Raw genomic sequence first — 16,149 nt, forward strand, 5'->3', positions numbered from 1 at the left:
AGACTACCGAGGCATCAAGGATACCGAAGGCACAAAATTACTAAGTTGACCCTCAAAGTCAGAGAACCACTTTTTGGCGTCAACACACGCATATAAATTCCATATCAGTTAAAAATTACACATAAGCATGACCTCTCAACAACACGGCTGCTAACTTAATCTTGAAAAATTCCATGTTTCCAGCATTGCAATCCGTTAACGGTAGCTCCTTGCTCACAAACTTAATGAATTTCAAGGCAAACAACACACAGTCTCCCCTGAGAATTTCAAGATAAATAACTAAATTTGATTTATGGGGGTAAATGTACACACATTACCTTAGTCTAGGTGTTATTTATGCAAATTTTCTTAAAATTTAATTGGGTTCGAGTGGGATTATGGAGTCCAAAATAAACCAATGGGCTTCATTCTTGGATATTGGCCCATTCCTTCATCATCCCCCTCTCACTCTCTCTCTCTCTCTTCCCCCTGGCAACAACACACTCTCTGACTCTCAGGTCTCTCTCCCTGCACGGAAATTCTTCTCTAATCGCCTCGCCAGTCTCAGAAACAAACAGAGAAAATGAGCGAATTCCTGGACCTTGAATCCCAAGACGGCGTTCGAATGCCATGGAATGTGATTCCAGGCACAAAGCAAGAGTCCACAAACAGCGTAGTCCCAGTCTCCGCCATCTACACTCCGATCAAGCCCTTCCCCTCCATGCCCGTCCTCCCCTACGCCCCCCTCCGCTGCCGCACCTGCCGCTCCGTCCTCAACCCATTCTCCACCGTCGATTACGCCGCCAAGATCTGGATCTGCCCCTTCTGCTTCACCCGCAACCACTTCCCTCCCCACTACGCCTCCATCTCCGATGAAAACCTCCCCGCGGAGCTCTTCCCCCAGTACACCACCATCGAATACGACTCGTCGCTCGAGAAACCCACCACGCCTCCGGTCTTCATTTTCGTCGTCGACACGTGTATGATCGAGGAGGAGCTGTCGTTTCTCAAGTCCGCTCTTTCCCAAGCTCTGGGTCTTCTTCCGGATCACTCTCTTGTGGGTCTCATCACTTTTGGGACCTTCGTCCATGTCCACGAATTGGGTTTCTCCAGTGTTCCCAAGACTTACATCTTCAAAGGATCGAAGGAAGTCAACAAGGACCAGCTGCTTGAACAGATGAGTTTTTTTCTCAAGAAGCCCAAGCCGACTACTGGGGTTATTGCTGGACCTCGGGACGGGCTGAGCACCGAGAGCATTGCCCGGTTTTTATTACCGGCGTCGGATTGTGAGTTTGCCCTTAATTCGGTGTTGGAGGAGTTGCAGAAGGACCCTTGGCCTGTACCGGCTGATCAGCGGGCTGCCCGGTGCACGAGCACTGCGCTTAGCGTGGCTGCCAGCTTGTTGGGAGCTTGCGTGCCGGGTTCTGGGGCCCGGATTATGGCGTTTATTGGTGGGCCCTCCACGGAAGGCCAGGGTGCTGTAAGGATTCTTACCCATTTTTTTGTTGGCTTTGAAACTTGAGATATAGTCTCGTTATGCTTTTTGCTACAAAGATCATTGTTAGTAATCATTGAAGGATTTATCAAAACTTATTAGGTAGAGAATTTTGGTGTGGTATACATGGTTGATGGTTGGTTGGAAACTTGTGGTCCATTTCCTATGGCTTGCATCCTAAGGAACTTCTTTGGGCAGCTTTCCTGCTAATTGGGATCACAAGAAGTCATGAGTAGGGAATCTTTTTTTGCATACATTGTGTATTGTTTTGCTTTTTGGGTCCTTCAATTACTGCATTAGTTATAGGGGTCTTTGCAAAAAAGTGATTAGAGGAATAAAAAAAAACAAGGTTATTGCAAATGCAGTAATTGAACATTGGCAGTTTGTGATGCCTTTTCAGTAATACATGCTTTCTAACATTCTTGCTTATGTAAATGGTTGTTTTGCTCAACATACATTAAAAATACTTAGTAATGGAACATACAGTTTGTGAGGCCTTTTTGGTAATATGTGTTTGCTATCACATTTTGGCTTATGCAAATGGTTTTCCTGAAAATATGAGGTTGGGCAAAGGGTTTACATATAACCCTCTTAGTGAATTTTCTGTGCTTGATTACAAGTGGAACTACCTTGACCTACATTTCCCAATTGCTCACCGCTCGCCTTCCTTCCATGGATATGGTCTAACAGTACCATGTGATAGTTGGACCTTTGTCTAGTATGCCGCCACCATGACTGTTGAGAATGTCATCATCTTTAGGATGCCTCATCTATATGCCTTGTTTTAGGAGTTTCTTGATTAAATTTATTTTTCCTTCAAAATTTAATGTAACAGGTTGAGATGGTGGTAATTATTAGGTAGCTAACCATGTAGCACTTGATGTTTCCTTAACAATAGCATTGTGACAATTATACTTACCTCTTTAAGAAATTATTGGTTGTAGTCTCAATATTTTTGTTGGAGTTATTTCGTGGAACAATTTAGTAGTTATCTATATTATACTGAGTTGTTCATTGTGTATCTTTTGTAGATTGTGTCGAAAAACCTATCTGAACCGATTCGTTCTCACAAGGACCTGGATAAAGATTCTGCCCCACATTTTCATAAAGCTGTGAAGTTCTTTGAGGGACTTTCAAAGCAGCTTGTACATCAAGGACATGTTCTTGATCTTTTTGCTTGTGCCCTTGACCAGGTTATTTTAAAGTTTTTGCTTTTGCCTGTTATAAATCTTTTTGAAATACAGTAATTTATAACTGACCTTTTTAATGCACATAGGATGTCTAGTTATGTCCTTTTTTTCTTTTTCTTTTTAAATCTTTTAGGGAGGGGGATGGGTAATATGTTCTTATTCATTGATATGGAGGGGAAGGATGTTATGCAATGAAGACTAGTCCTAAGTTAAATAATTTATTGAGCTTCTTGAGCTTGTCGGCTTGGGTTCTACAGATTAAATTCAGGGGTCTTATTTGTTGGTGTTTTATGTTGGTCTAAAAGTATTTCATGTTTCTTCTGCATGCTGTTTTCTCTTTCAGGTGGGGATTGCAGAAATTAAAATTGCAGTTGAAAGAACTGGAGGACTAGTTGTGCTTGCAGAAAGTTTTGGCCATTCGGTGTTTAAGGACTCACTTAAACGGGTTTTCCAGTCGGGTGATTATGAGCTTGGTTTGTCATCAAAGTACGTTTCTTGGGTAATCCCAAAATGGAAAATTGCACTTGTTCATTTTCAAATATCATTATTAATTTTTCCTAGTAGTTTTAGATAATTATATAACGGTTTTTTGTGTGTCAATGTTTGTGTTTGTATTATACTTTGGCTTTCTTACTACATATACTTGATGTTATTTATTTGTGAAAATTGAAAAATAACTCTTCTTGCTTGATGACTTTCTTGTTGAATATAGTTTCAGATCAATGAATTTAGGAATGTAAGACTTGCTTTTTCATTTTAGTTTTTTTTTTCTACCAAAGTTTAATGCTTTTATGGCTCTGAAAAGAAAATATAGTTTAAGTTATACCAAAATGCTTGATATCACGACATCAACTCCAGTAAGTTTTCATATAATGCTCCTTAGAAGAGCAGTCTTATACTGTGCCAGATTGCCAGTGACTAACAGTGCATTTAATTTTTCTCGTTTCTGTGTATGTTACAATGTAGATGTTTAAACTTGTGACAAATCTTTACTTGAATTCTGGTTTTTGATCTTGTTTGCAGTGGTATATTTGAGATAAACTGCTCAAAAGATGTCAAAGTTCAGGGCATTATTGGTCCTTGTGCATCTCTTGAAAAGGTATAATCAACAGCATTTCAATGATCTCTTTTGAGCTGGTTGTGTTTTTTAACCTTTACACTGGTTGCCTTGTGCAGAAAGGTCCTTTGTCCTCCGACACAGTTGTTGGTCAGGGGAGTACAAGTGCATGGAAGATGTGTGGCCTTGACAAAGCGACATCTTTATGTCTAATATTTGAAATTGTTAAGAAGGAAATCCCAGATGCCACTGTTCAGCCCACTAGCAATCAGTTTTACTTCCAATTTCTAACTTAGTATGAACTCCATGCTCTCAGATTCTAAGTAATTCTTTTTGTGTTGTGCGTAGGATAGAAAAAACATATCTTTACTGATTACAGATATTTTTCTTCAGTTATCAGCATAGTAGTGGTCAAATGAGACTTCGTGTTACAACCCTTTCGAGGAGATGGGTTGCTGGACCTGGAATCCTACAGGCAAGCTTTTCTGTTCAGTCTGTCCTCAATATATGATGCATTATTTATTTTGCTTGCAAAGGGACTATTAATTTAGCACATCTATCTCTAATATTGTATCTGATTTAATGAAGATATTTTTTATAGCGGATATTGACTTCTTGCTATATATACATATGTATCTCAGCTTTCCACAAACCCATCCTGTATCTCATAGACATATGTGTTACCTGCTTTTGATTACATAGCATCATGGCAAACTTTGCTTTCTCGGAACCTCCACAACCACATACTGAGTATTTTCTATTTGAAGTTTCATGTCCATATTTCTTTTCCTTATGGGGTTGGGCTGATTGACATTTTGCCTCATGTCCTACTTTAGAGGAATTCCTCTTTCCTTGTAAAACTGCTTGCTAAAGCTATATATATATATTGTTTAAATTATTGGATTGGTAATTTCTCATTTGCACATTTTGGCACCTAAATTTCATTGGTTAAGGTTAAGGTTATATTTTTAATGATTATGAGTGGAGTTATTATTTTTCTATACATTTGAATTGATACTGATGCTATGTGGGATTATATACTAGTTATTGCAGCTTCATGAATTTGGTTTTACTTTCCTCTAGTATCCATTCTTTTTATATAAAAAATTGTAATCTGAAACTACCATATACTATAGGACTTGATTGCTGGATTTGACCAAGAAGCAGCTGCTGTAGTCATGGCACGCCTAGTTTCTTTCAAAATGGAAACTGAGGTAATCTTTAATACTACATGCTTTTATTTTATAAACTTAATCTCAGGTCTTGAAACCTAAATTTTTAGATTGTGCTGATGCCTTACGGCAATATAAATTTTCCATGTGAAGTTGATATGGCCAATTGCTCTATATCTACTATTCACGGAGTGATCATCATTCTCTTATAAAGGATGCCGTATATAGGAACTTAAAAGAACAAATATATCATATGCTAATTTTATTTTTTAAGTGATCTTTTCCATTTGAGCTTTTGAGCTTGTTGTGCTCCAAATTCAAATGCAACAAGGTGACTGGCAAAGGAAATGAGCGGAGACAAGCATCACTACTAGATTTGCATTTGCATATTTGATGTGGTGAAATTGCAAAAAAAAATCTTATCCTTTTAGTCGATATATTTGAATTGCTGTCATGAGAAGTGATTTTCGGCACTCTAGATTTTTGTATCATATATTGTATTTTTGAAGATATGACTTAAATATGCACAAATCTTGTGCCATTTCATGAAATATTGCCATTGGTGGGTATCCAGGCAGAGTTTGACCCTATAAGATGGCTGGATAAATCATTGATACGTATGTGTGCTCGGTTTGGAGATTACCAAAAGGACAGTCCATCTTCTTTCAGCTTATCGCCACGGTTTTCAATCTTCCCTCAATTTATGTTTCATTTACGACGTTCTCAGTTTGTCCAGGTATATAGGTCTATATTTATTTCGTGTTTCTTCTAAATTTCATCACTTTGTTATGCTATTGTATAGTTCTTGTGAATAAAGTCACTTGAAATTGTGTTACAGGTTTTTAACAACAGCCCAGATGAAACCGCATACTTCAGAATGATCCTAAACCGAGAAAATGTTGCCAATTCAGTTGTGATGATTCAGCCTTCATTGATTTCATATTCATTTCATTCAGGCCCAGAACCAGCACTTCTTGACGTTGCTGCCATTGCGGCTGACAGGATTCTGCTCTTAGACGCCTACTTTACTGTTGTTATTTTTCATGGTTCAACTATTGCTCAATGGCGAAAAGCAGGGTATCAGGATCTGCCTGAACATCAGGTAATCTTTTGCAGTGATCGACTTGAAGTAAATTTGATCTAAACAGCATGTCTTTGGCTTGGATCTATGTTTCAAGTCTAAAACAAGCGAATCCTTTATCATTGCATGATATAAAGAGGGCTGCATCCAGACATCCAGCTAGTCAAAGATTTAGATGCCTTGGTTCTATTTGCATAATTCCTGACCCAGTTTAATTTTGTATAGACATATACTTGATTATAACATAGTTTAGCATTACAATTGGTTACTGAAGCTACTCCCTTGGGTTAGAGATGACCCTGCTTTCAGATAGTTGATTGTCTGTATACACACATGTTAGCACTATAACCTCTTGATTATTTTAAGATATATGCAGTCTTGTAATAAATGTTTAACTTCCTTTGAAATATGACCACTTAATTGTGTAGAACTTTATTTGTAGCATATTTTATGGGGGTAAAAGAAATTAAATGCTTCCATGAATAGGGTATGTTGAAGGGTAATATATTTTGTTGCTCTTATCCCATACAATGGTGGTTTGCAAGTCTGTCAGATTCAGTTCTGTTTTGTTCTGTTTATTTTTACTTCAAACAAATAAAGATCCTTGAAGAGAATTGTTGCTCTTAATTATGGTGGAAGTTGAAGGTTCAACGCTGGAAAAATGATTTCTTCAAAAATATTACAAGTCCACTAAAACAAATCTGTGGTTGCAGGCATTTGCTCAATTGCTACAAGCTCCTCGTGATGATGGCGATCAAATTATCAAGGAAAGATTTCCAGTACCTCGCCTGGTGATTTGTGATCAGCATGGTTCTCAGGTAATTCTGATGTTGTCTTGTAGTATCAATCTATTGGATGTTAAACCTAAAAACCTGTATTTCTGGTACAAACGCTGACCTTTCTTTTATTCCTCTCCCCTCAATTACGTCCCTGATGGTTTTGTTGGGCCCTCAAATAGTAATGGAAGTTAGTTGTGGCATTACAATTTGTCTCCAACATATTAGTGGGACCTTCATTGTCATCTTGTCATTTTCTTATGAGCTGCTTATTTACCTTTGATGATTTATATAACGATAAGAACTCAATTTCTGGCACTGATACTCTTGATACGCTACTCTAGGGTATTCTTGGTTTGAATCTATTGTCATTTTTGCTTGTTACGGCACAAGTCTTAGGAAAATAATTGCAAACTTGTGTTTCACTTGATACACTACTCTGGGGTATTTGTTATGAGGCGTGTAGAGTTTATCGTCACTAATCCCATTCCTTTATGCAGGCCCGTTTTCTTTTGGCAAAGTTGAATCCTTCTGCTACTTATAACAATGAAGCTCCACTTCCAGGAGGGGATGTTATCTTTACGGATGATGTTGGTTTTGAAGTCTTCTTGGATCATCTCCAGAGATTAGCAGTTCAATAGTATACAAGAGGGTATCCTGCAGTTTTGTATCATTTGTTTTTCAATTTCTTGTACAGTAATGCATACGATTCAATTCAAATTTTGATATGGTTTGGGCTCTATATATAGTATACAAAAGCTTGTCATGCTTCTCTATATTGACAATAAATATACGGATTGATCAAATTAGAATATTTAGCTAACCATTGGTTGGGATACCTAGCTCTTAAACAATTATCAATAGGCTCGCCGGCCATGCCACAAAATTGACTGTATTCTTTATGATTTTGATCAGTAACATTGTCCAGATTTTGATCAGGTACTGCACTTGGATGATTTACATTGGACTGCCTCTCAAAATTGAGGTATTCAAATTAATACTAGTTCATCTCAAACATGTATATTTTCAGAGGCCAATTTTTCTGCTCACCTCTTAGTCTACATTAATCTCAGAGGATTTGAATTTTCGGGATTTCCTCAAGAGTTGCTTAGCCATTGTAGCTTTTTATTTGTAATTTTGTACTTTACAAAGCAAAAGCTCTTTGTTAAAGGATTAAACCTCTTTTCCTTAGAAAAAAAAAATGGAAAAAAGGAAAATAAAAAAAGAAGGCAGAATGGCCAAGGAAAGTGCCGAGTCTCTTTGTGAGCATATAACTGGTAATATACATTGCTTAAAACAAAACCATGTCTTATCAATTTACATCACACAGGAAATAGCACTGTTTTTACTCTCATCAAAATGTCCATGACAAACATTTTCGTCACATCACCTTATTAATTGTAACACTACTCGATAAGTAGTTTGAGCCATGTACTAAGATCATATTTGTAATAAGAAAAAGGCTCCCACAGAGGAAATCTTAGGATGCATGATTCCTTCTGGGAGTTTGTTTGGCTGGCCAATAAGAAGTCTCCTTATGTCGGACCGTCATGGGGCAAAGATTTCGTATTTGAGCAACCCTTGTAGTAGCTCATGAATTTAGCTATAAACTCTGGGAGAGAGAAACAAAAAACTCATGTTAGGTATAAGAACAATCTAGCATCTTACTTTGTCAGACTGTCTGGGCGGAGAGCGTTTCCCACATGCATAATGCATTTATATATCTAACACAAACCAAACCAGTTTGAAACAAGTTGTTTTACCTTCAATCCTCAAGAACTGCTTAATAGGCTTTCTGGAATGATCGTTGAGCCTTTTACCCATTTCCTCATGATCATGTTTGTCACTCTCAAACATATTTTCGTCATTCCTCTGCATGATACAAGAGAATAACACATTAATAACTCATTATCCAAAACTTATCCCAAAAAAAAACTTGGCCTACAAGGTTTGTATTCATACGTTGTATTCATCGTACATGCTCTCAATTCGATCCTTCAAACTATCATCCAAATACTTCTTCAGCTCTGCTACCAGGGACTGCATACAGTGTGGTCAAATGAGCGGTCAGCGCAGTATGTTTTACTAACTGGTATATATATATATATATATATTGTACCTATTACTTCAGTTAGAAGCATGCCACCAATAAAAAGGGAAACAAAATGCTTACTTGGAAAATGAATTCGGGGCATACGCCATGCACTATAAGATTTTGAAGCTTTCCACGGATTATATATAGCCTGCCAAATGATATGGAACGATTTCAATTTTTCTTTTGTAGTTGACAATTGAATCCCAACTTGCAAATGTTTATCACAACTCTAAACTTACTACAAAGAGCTAATTGTCGAAAGAGCATATTGAATTTATATAACAAATAAAATAGGCATTCAACTAGTCGAAAGAGCATACTGTTTTGGGCTTTGCTCTTCGATCATATTCTTGGCAATATCTGCAATATTATCTTCCCAACCTGTCAAAATGTCTTGATTTTCTTTGAAAGGATAGCTGCATGTACACCATTGCAGAGCACACCACCAAGCATGCGTAGATTAGTACAAGGAATGGTAGTATAATTAACCGGAAATTTGAAAAACAGATAAAACTAAACAAATCAAAAACAAAAACAACTTTTGTTTTCTTAATTACCATTTCTTCCAAGTAGCCTCGAATGAACGAATGGCTAGACAGAAATTGTTCTTAGAATTTTCAGCAAACCTTTCAGCCAATTCATGTGGCAAATCTATGCCTTCTTGCTTAGCTATGAACTTTAAAACTGCAACAATCTGAAAATGCAGACAAGAAGCTTATAATCAAACTCTTTTTCAAAGAAGCCGAAAAAAACAAAAATGTTAGTTCCTCACCTCAGTCTTCGAAGGTGGTAAAAGCTCAACGACAGTGCAAAGTGATTTGATTGCCTGAAGCTTTGAGATATCAGAGCAGCAAAAGAAGACCTTATTACACCCTTTATACCTTTCTAATAGCCACTTTATATAGAGCAGGGCATCTGTAGATAGCTTGTCTGCCTCATATAAGATTATTGCTGCAGAAAGATAAATAACAGGCAATTAAGGATTCATTAATTTCATGTACTAAGCCTTAATTTCAGAACTAGATCAACTTTGCGTGTGTGTGTGGTTTTTTTTTCTTTTATACAGGTGATCCAAATATATATGTATATACCTCGACAGTTGTCGAGGCCGCAGGGCAAAGCTTTGTTGGTCGTCTTGCCCTGTGTTTCCCTCATGAGTTCAACAATCACATGCTTCTCATAGCCCTTCAGTTCAGAAAGATTCACTTCTACATGTTGAGGGGATTGCTTTACATGTACTTCTATACTACCAACCATTTCACCCTATGAAATCAAAGTAAAATAGAGTAAAAGGTCAATGTGTGTTATATCATGCAGCAAATAGATTTCATAAAATCTTAAGATCACAATTGTGGTGTAAATTTTGTAATAGGGTGATTGAATAGACATTAAGTAGGAAGCTTGATTAAGTGTGTACTATGATTAATTGTTAAATGTTCTGAAATCAATTAATAAAATAAAGCAACTTGAAACTAAACTACCTTCAAGTTAAATGCCTTGAATTCCTCCCTGGCCTGAGAATTTCAAAGAACATGGAAAAATAATAGCATTAATACAAATTTTGAATAAATTAAGAGGAATATAGTGAATCTTATCATGATACTTACATGTATTGTGTCACGTCCAAATGCCTCGCGAAGCATAGCCCAGATCATCGTTCTCTTCCCCACTCCTGGTGGTCCTTCAAAGATGAAATGCCCACATCCTCCTTCTCTGGCCTGTATTTTATTTTGAATGCATAAATTAATATATCACACACAGAAAAAAGAAAGTACATAAAAAAGAATACGGAGTACTTGGTGTGTGCTGTTTATGCATACCAAAGCCTGCAGCTGAGTTGCTTTGTCTTTATTGCATATGAAATCTTCTAAGCACAGAGGTTGGTATTTGTCTGCCCACGCATACTCCTTCTGAGCTTCATTCATCACCTTTATTTCGTTTCTTGGTCTAGCTGCTGCTCTAACTCTCTCCCTCAATGGCTTCTCCTTGTTATATTCATTGCTACTCTTCATGACCTCCTTCCTCTCTATGCTCTCCTCCATCAAAGACGTCTCTGAATTCTTTGGTGAAGCATTAACTGTTGAACGCGCGGAGGGTTTGATCGCGGTGTACATTTCAGGCGGAAGATTCTTTTTGTACTCCTTGGTTCTAGAACCAAGGCAAGAGCTCCACTCTCGCACTTTGAATCCCGAAAAGAAGTTGGAGATTGAGGTCCAAGAAACAGCAGAGCTGTTGCTTTCGCGCCCGGGAGTATTAGCAATTGGATGCTTAGGGACAATGATGCTCGGATACGTCAGTCCCCTGATGTAATAGGGACTATACTTGGAGCTTCTTTCATCATCAATCTCATCCTTGTAATAGTCTTCCAGACTAATTTGCCCCACCCTCTTGTGATGATTGACCACATTTTCCGCAACAAGTGTCTTATTGTGAACCTCGAGGCTTTGCTCTGTCAATTCTGAATTCCCCCTCGTCCCAGTAAGTCTTCTTATTTTCCTGCCCCAAGAGAGCTTGACACTCGCTATTTTCGATGTGGGAGCCGAGCATGCAGACCGGCTTGCAGGAGGGAGGTCTTCCGGGAGAGTGTACTGAGAAGGCCAGGCTTTGTTGAGGCGTGGGAAGGAGGAAGAGCGGGAGATTATTGAAGGGCTTGGCATTGTGTTGCAGAGCTGGTCTGCAACTTCTACTTGATTGGTATCTGATGACATTATGACGGACGCTCAGAACTGGTGGATTTTTGGATTTGTGATGGTGATGGGTTCTGACGTGAGATGATTTTGGAATTCTGGATGGAAACTACAAAGGTCGATGAATCTCATGAAGAAAATGACTTCATGGCGTGATTAACTAGATTCGAGAGGTCAAATTAAACATGCAGCAGCCGAATATAGTTATATACTAAGACTCAAGGAGCAAATTAAATACAGGTTTCTGACAATTGTAAATCTTGTTTTTGTTACTTCTTGTTTGGGAGCTTATGAGCTATAAACATGCCAGACATTATTATTATTATTTTAAATTTTTCTAAAAACAAATAAAAAATTGACCCCTTGTAATTATCACGACATTATTATCAGCACAGAAGTTTTTTCTTTTAATTAGTTGGTTTGATTTCAACTTTCAGAAGAGTAACAAGAAAAGTCTGGTGCAAACCAAATTTTAAATGTTATCTTCTGCAGAGATACGAAATTGTATCCTAAGGAGATTCTACTGTTTGGTGTAAACATAGAACTAAATCCAGAATGTGTTATTGTCTCCATATTCCATCCACATTTTCCACAGGCACAAACAATAGACCTGCTAGCTAGCTACCCACCAAAAAGAGATTAAAATAACCAAACTGCAGCCTGGTTTTGCATACTCTTTCATCTGGGTTTATAATAACTATTGTTCACAACAATAAAACATTATTCATCGCCAACGGGATCTAGTCTAGTGAAAAAAAACATTGACTTGCACACCAGAGGTATCAGGTTTGAACTTCCATGACATCTTAGTTGTGCGTGTGAAAAACCCATTCCTTGTAGTTTACACTATCACTTGTACTAAAAAAAAAAATTTACATCATTCATCAGTGAATCTGATGCCTAGCAATTTTTTCATGCTTTATCAACTAACCATACAATCATAGGAACCATCATCACTCAATCCATGTGACAATTTGCAGGCTAAAGCAATTCGCATATCACAAGCTTGTGAGGCCAACTAGGATGAACAATATAAACAGTTGCAATCATTAAATATTAACTAGTTGGATGCTTATATAAATAACCTGTATTTTTTAAAATATATATAGCACCAAAGATGATCACAATTCTCAGTATGAAACGCAAAACATGTATCACCGACGAGCATATGAGAAATTATAGTAGACCAATTCCCTTCTAAAGCATTCAAGTTACCTTAACCATTCAATCAAGAACAATCAACTTGCAAAAGAGATTGAAGAGAAATAGGAGATCTACTAGTAGAGTAAAATTGCCCCATTCTTAATTTGGCATAGTTAAACATTCTCAAACATCCTCAATCGAGCAATAGGAGATTTACTAGTAGGTGACATAAGGAACATCAACTTGCTTCAAACAAACATACATCACATTGATATCAAAGCCTAAAATACACAAACTAAACATACAAATAGACCTGAACAATCCCTCAATGGCTAACAAAATAAAGCACAGTTTCCAACATGTTTCCTTTGTTACAAAAGTCTGGCTAAACCAATCCGATTAGCTGTAAAACTTCATCATTACGCTCTGACTCTCAACATGGAACACAAAACACAGGTCATTGAGCATCTAACAATACTTGACATTTGTATTAAGCATACCATCGATGCCTAGACTAATTCTCTTCTGTAACATTCAATGACAGCTGAAGACCTTAACCATCCAATCAGCAAAACTCAACTTGCAAAAAGATTTATAAACGATGAGATATCTATAAGGAGCAGAGGAAAATTACCTCCCCCTATTGCATATTGCAAATGACAGATAAATTGACCCTTTTTTTGCATACTGCATTATCAATCTCATAGAAGAAACTACGAAGAAATAGGTGACTGAGGAATAACTAAGCATTGTACAAGCTCATAGTCAAGGTTCGAACGAACATACATCACATTGACACTGAAGTCTACGGTGCACAAACCAAATGTACATATTACATATAAATTTTCCATGAAACATTCCTTCAATTTCAAGAAAAATAAAGAAAAGTACCAACAGGTTTCCCTTTTTTACAAAGACTGGGTAAACTAATCACATTAATTGGTGAACTTCAGCAGTACCTTCCATTTCCTTCACGCTCTTGTTTCTTTCTCTTAGCAGCAGTTTTTGGTCCTTCAACAGTTGGCCCTTTCGGGTTAATTAAATGTGAAAGCAAGTCCTCCTGAGGAGCAACAGCTCCACGTGGTGTTTTTTTTTTTCGAGAACAAGCTCCACGTGCTGTTTGAGATGACAGATTTACTGCAGTTTCAGTAGCTTTTGCCAAATTTGAGACTAAAATCAAATCCTTCAATTTATCAGCCATTTCAGAGAATGCACGAGTCCCATTCTCATACTACAACCAACCAAAGCATGAAAGAGTCAGATCACCCCATTTGATCGGGGAAAAATACAAAGGTCTGTAATGCAAAGAACATAACAAAACTCTCCTTTATTTTATCATATTGTAGTTTAGTAAACTACAATTTGTTAATCCTACTTGTATGATGCATACTTAATAGATTAATATGAAAACTAACAAACCCATAATGGCCGACAAATAGAAAGAAAGCAGGGATGCACCAATATAAACTGGAACATAATGTCTATTGTCATAGATACAAGTTCAAGATAGCAAAGTTAATTGACATACTGCTTCAAGTTTGGCAAGAGCAACTTCCAACTTCAAAGAAAGTTGATGGTTTTCAGTTTCTAACGCTTTAATCTGCATATAACAGGAAATAATATAAACCTTGCAGATTAGACAGACGAAAAAACATGATAGTACATATATTAATGAGAATAACCTTTTGGGAATCTGCATACAAGCTTTTGTATATTGAAGCTGGGCTTTCGCAGAAGTCAGAGTTTTTATTCCTTGCCTGGTTTCACAACCAACCGTAAAAGAACATAAAAATAGGCTTCAAATAAGTAACGCAAATGGATAGAACTAACTAAACCCAAAAGCTAATTATCTCCTTGGAAGAATGCATTACCTTTGAGTTCATTGTGTCCAATAGTTGTACAAGATAGTCAACTTTTTCTTCCATGCTTTTCTCCCCTGAGATTGACCCGTGCATTTTATGAGCAGGCTGCTCATCTTCATTTTCACCTTCGCTAACGGTTATATCTTCAATCACATGCTCCATATTCTGATTTTCAGTAGGCAAAACACCATCTCGGATACGTAAAGATCGCCTAACAACAGCACCGGAGCACTTTGGCCTTTTCCTAGATGTTTTGGTACCTTGTTCTTCAATTGGAAGCTTTGAGTTAGTTTGCTGTATCATCTCCAAACGTGGAGCTTCAGGAAGCTTTGAATTAGTTTGCTCTATCATCTCTAAATGTGGAGCTTCAGGGTGCGGTTCCACTCTTTCAGATGAGGGATTTGTGCCTTGAGGCTTCGATTTGAATACCATGATCAATAATTAGTCAAATGAACTAAAATGTATAATTTCAGCCAAAAATGTTCAATCTATTTCACTGTCTACTCCAAATAATAAAAGCCACTTTCATTGAAGATAACAACATTTCTGATCAAAGCAAAAGCAAACAATAAATGCAACAGCAAATGTATCAAATTTAAAGCCACAAAAGCACACCACATCCACGCATGCAGAAGCAGAAGCAGAAGCTTCACAACGATCAATGATTTATATACACAGCGGATCTTGTAAACTATTACACAAACTGAGGAAAACAGATTTTATTTTTCAAAACAAGAACTTCAATTAAATACAAGATTTCCATTAACCTTTCAAACAGTTGCTAAGTACCTTGACAATGCCTCAGCCAAAGAGCACCAAATTGCATTTACAATTGCAAATATAAAAAATTACTGCAATAAAATAAAATAAAATAAAAAACCATATAATGCTAGCCACCATGAACACTCCCCATGAGGAAAACAAAGAAAAAATAATATAATTTTACAACTAAAACATGACAATTCACAAAGACAGGTGAAAAAAAACAACTACGCCATACCAACAAAATAGACAGCTTGAAAAAATACAGAGGATGCACAACAAAAATGTATCATGGTTTTAAACACAAAAACAAAAATAAAGAGGAGTTTACCATGTGAGCCATTTCTTCGTTCCTTGAAGCAGCTCTCCTACCCATCTTTCTCCCTCTTTTTCACAGATTAAGGAAGTCTGTGTTTGGTTTGGGGGGCCATCGAGGAGTGGTTCGAGAAGAGGAGCACTGGAGGGCAGTAAATATTACTTTATACGTGGCAGTATAAGATTTGTCCTTGATGCTCTAAGTTGTCGCATCAAAATTGTCTCCATGTCTCGGAAAGGTAAAAATGGGGACACGGAAAGGTTGTTTTCAAAAAAAATGTCCTCAACGGTATTTATGGTATGGTTGATTTTGTTGAAAAGAAGGAGATCCCTGATCAACCACATAAAACCCTATCAAACTTTTGTGACAAATGTGCATTAGGTCAGTTAATAAAAATAATGTGTCCAAATACATTACATTCGAGTTCGAATTCCCTCTTAATTTTTAACTTCTGAGTTTTTATGTTGTTTTCGTTGGATCTCTTGTGATGGTACAACTATGTAACTTGATATGGTGCAAATCATGTTTTTGAGC

The 16,149-nt window shown here is 37.2% G+C and overlaps 3 protein-coding genes across 3 annotated transcripts; 1 reads left to right on the plus strand and 2 right to left on the minus strand.

Moving 5' to 3' along the window:
* Positions 1–448: 448 nt before the first annotated feature.
* On the plus strand, positions 449–7,562 carry LOC110756052 (Sec23/Sec24 protein transport family protein). Its single transcript, XM_021957432.2, has 11 exons — positions 449–1,459; positions 2,506–2,667; positions 3,008–3,150; positions 3,688–3,763; positions 3,841–4,016; positions 4,115–4,196; positions 4,858–4,935; positions 5,468–5,629; positions 5,732–5,995; positions 6,688–6,792; positions 7,251–7,562. Exons 1-11 carry the CDS (start codon positions 563–565, stop codon positions 7,389–7,391), a joined length of 2,286 nt encoding a protein of 761 aa, XP_021813124.1. The 5' UTR covers positions 449–562; the 3' UTR covers positions 7,392–7,562.
* A 432-nt stretch (positions 7,563–7,994) lies between these two features.
* LOC110756073 (replication factor C subunit 3-like) lies at positions 7,995–11,694 on the minus strand. The gene is made up of 11 exons (XM_021957457.2): positions 10,666–11,694; positions 10,453–10,563; positions 10,327–10,359; positions 9,937–10,108; positions 9,618–9,796; positions 9,403–9,539; positions 9,166–9,261; positions 8,924–8,993; positions 8,713–8,790; positions 8,514–8,622; positions 7,995–8,362 (listed from the first exon to the last, which is right to left on the minus strand). Exons 1-11 carry the CDS (start codon positions 11,551–11,553, stop codon positions 8,286–8,288), a joined length of 1,950 nt encoding a protein of 649 aa, XP_021813149.2. The 5' UTR covers positions 11,554–11,694; the 3' UTR covers positions 7,995–8,285.
* A 1,709-nt stretch (positions 11,695–13,403) lies between these two features.
* LOC110756041 (uncharacterized) lies at positions 13,404–15,781 on the minus strand. Its single transcript, XM_021957417.2, has 5 exons — positions 15,631–15,781; positions 14,547–14,951; positions 14,358–14,432; positions 14,204–14,275; positions 13,404–13,906 (listed from the first exon to the last, which is right to left on the minus strand). Exons 1-5 carry the CDS (start codon positions 15,673–15,675, stop codon positions 13,625–13,627), a joined length of 879 nt encoding a protein of 292 aa, XP_021813109.1. The 5' UTR covers positions 15,676–15,781; the 3' UTR covers positions 13,404–13,624.
* Between the last annotated feature and the right edge of the window lie 368 nt (positions 15,782–16,149).

This window comes from Prunus avium, chromosome 2 (genome assembly GCF_965620075.1).
Source record: "Prunus avium chromosome 2, drPruAviu1.hap1.1, whole genome shotgun sequence".
Classification (NCBI taxonomy): domain Eukaryota; kingdom Viridiplantae; phylum Streptophyta; class Magnoliopsida; order Rosales; family Rosaceae; genus Prunus; species Prunus avium.

What these genes read in the sequence shown, in the direction of transcription:
- LOC110756041 (XM_021957417.2), bottom strand. Translation starts at nt 15,675, where the DNA reads ATGGGTAGGAGAGCTGCTTCAAGGAACGAAGAAATGGCTCACATG. An exon ending in TGTATGCAGATTCCCAAAAG is followed by an intron (nt 14,276 to 14,357) that starts GTTATTCTCATT and finishes TGTTATATGCAG; the next exon opens with ATTAAAGCGTTAGAAACTGA. An exon ending in CTCTTGCCAAACTTGAAGCA is followed by an intron (nt 13,907 to 14,203) that starts GTATGTCAATTA and finishes GGTTGGTTGTAG; the next exon opens with TATGAGAATGGGACTCGTGC.
- LOC110756073 (XM_021957457.2), bottom strand. Translation starts at nt 11,553, where the DNA reads ATGTCATCAGATACCAATCAAGTAGAAGTTGCAGACCAGCTCTGCAAC. An exon ending in CAACTCAGCTGCAGGCTTTG is followed by an intron (nt 10,564 to 10,665) that starts GTATGCATAAAC and finishes AATAAAATACAG; the next exon opens with GCCAGAGAAGGAGGATGTGG. An exon ending in TCAAGGCATTTAACTTGAAG is followed by an intron (nt 10,109 to 10,326) that starts GTAGTTTAGTTT and finishes TTGATTTCATAG; the next exon opens with GGTGAAATGGTTGGTAGTAT.
- LOC110756052 (XM_021957432.2), top strand. Translation starts at nt 563, where the DNA reads ATGAGCGAATTCCTGGACCTTGAATCCCAAGACGGCGTTCGAATGCCA. An exon ending in GAGCTTGGTTTGTCATCAAA is followed by an intron (nt 3,151 to 3,687) that starts GTACGTTTCTTG and finishes TCTTGTTTGCAG; the next exon opens with TGGTATATTTGAGATAAACT. An exon ending in AGGATCTGCCTGAACATCAG is followed by an intron (nt 5,996 to 6,687) that starts GTAATCTTTTGC and finishes CTGTGGTTGCAG; the next exon opens with GCATTTGCTCAATTGCTACA.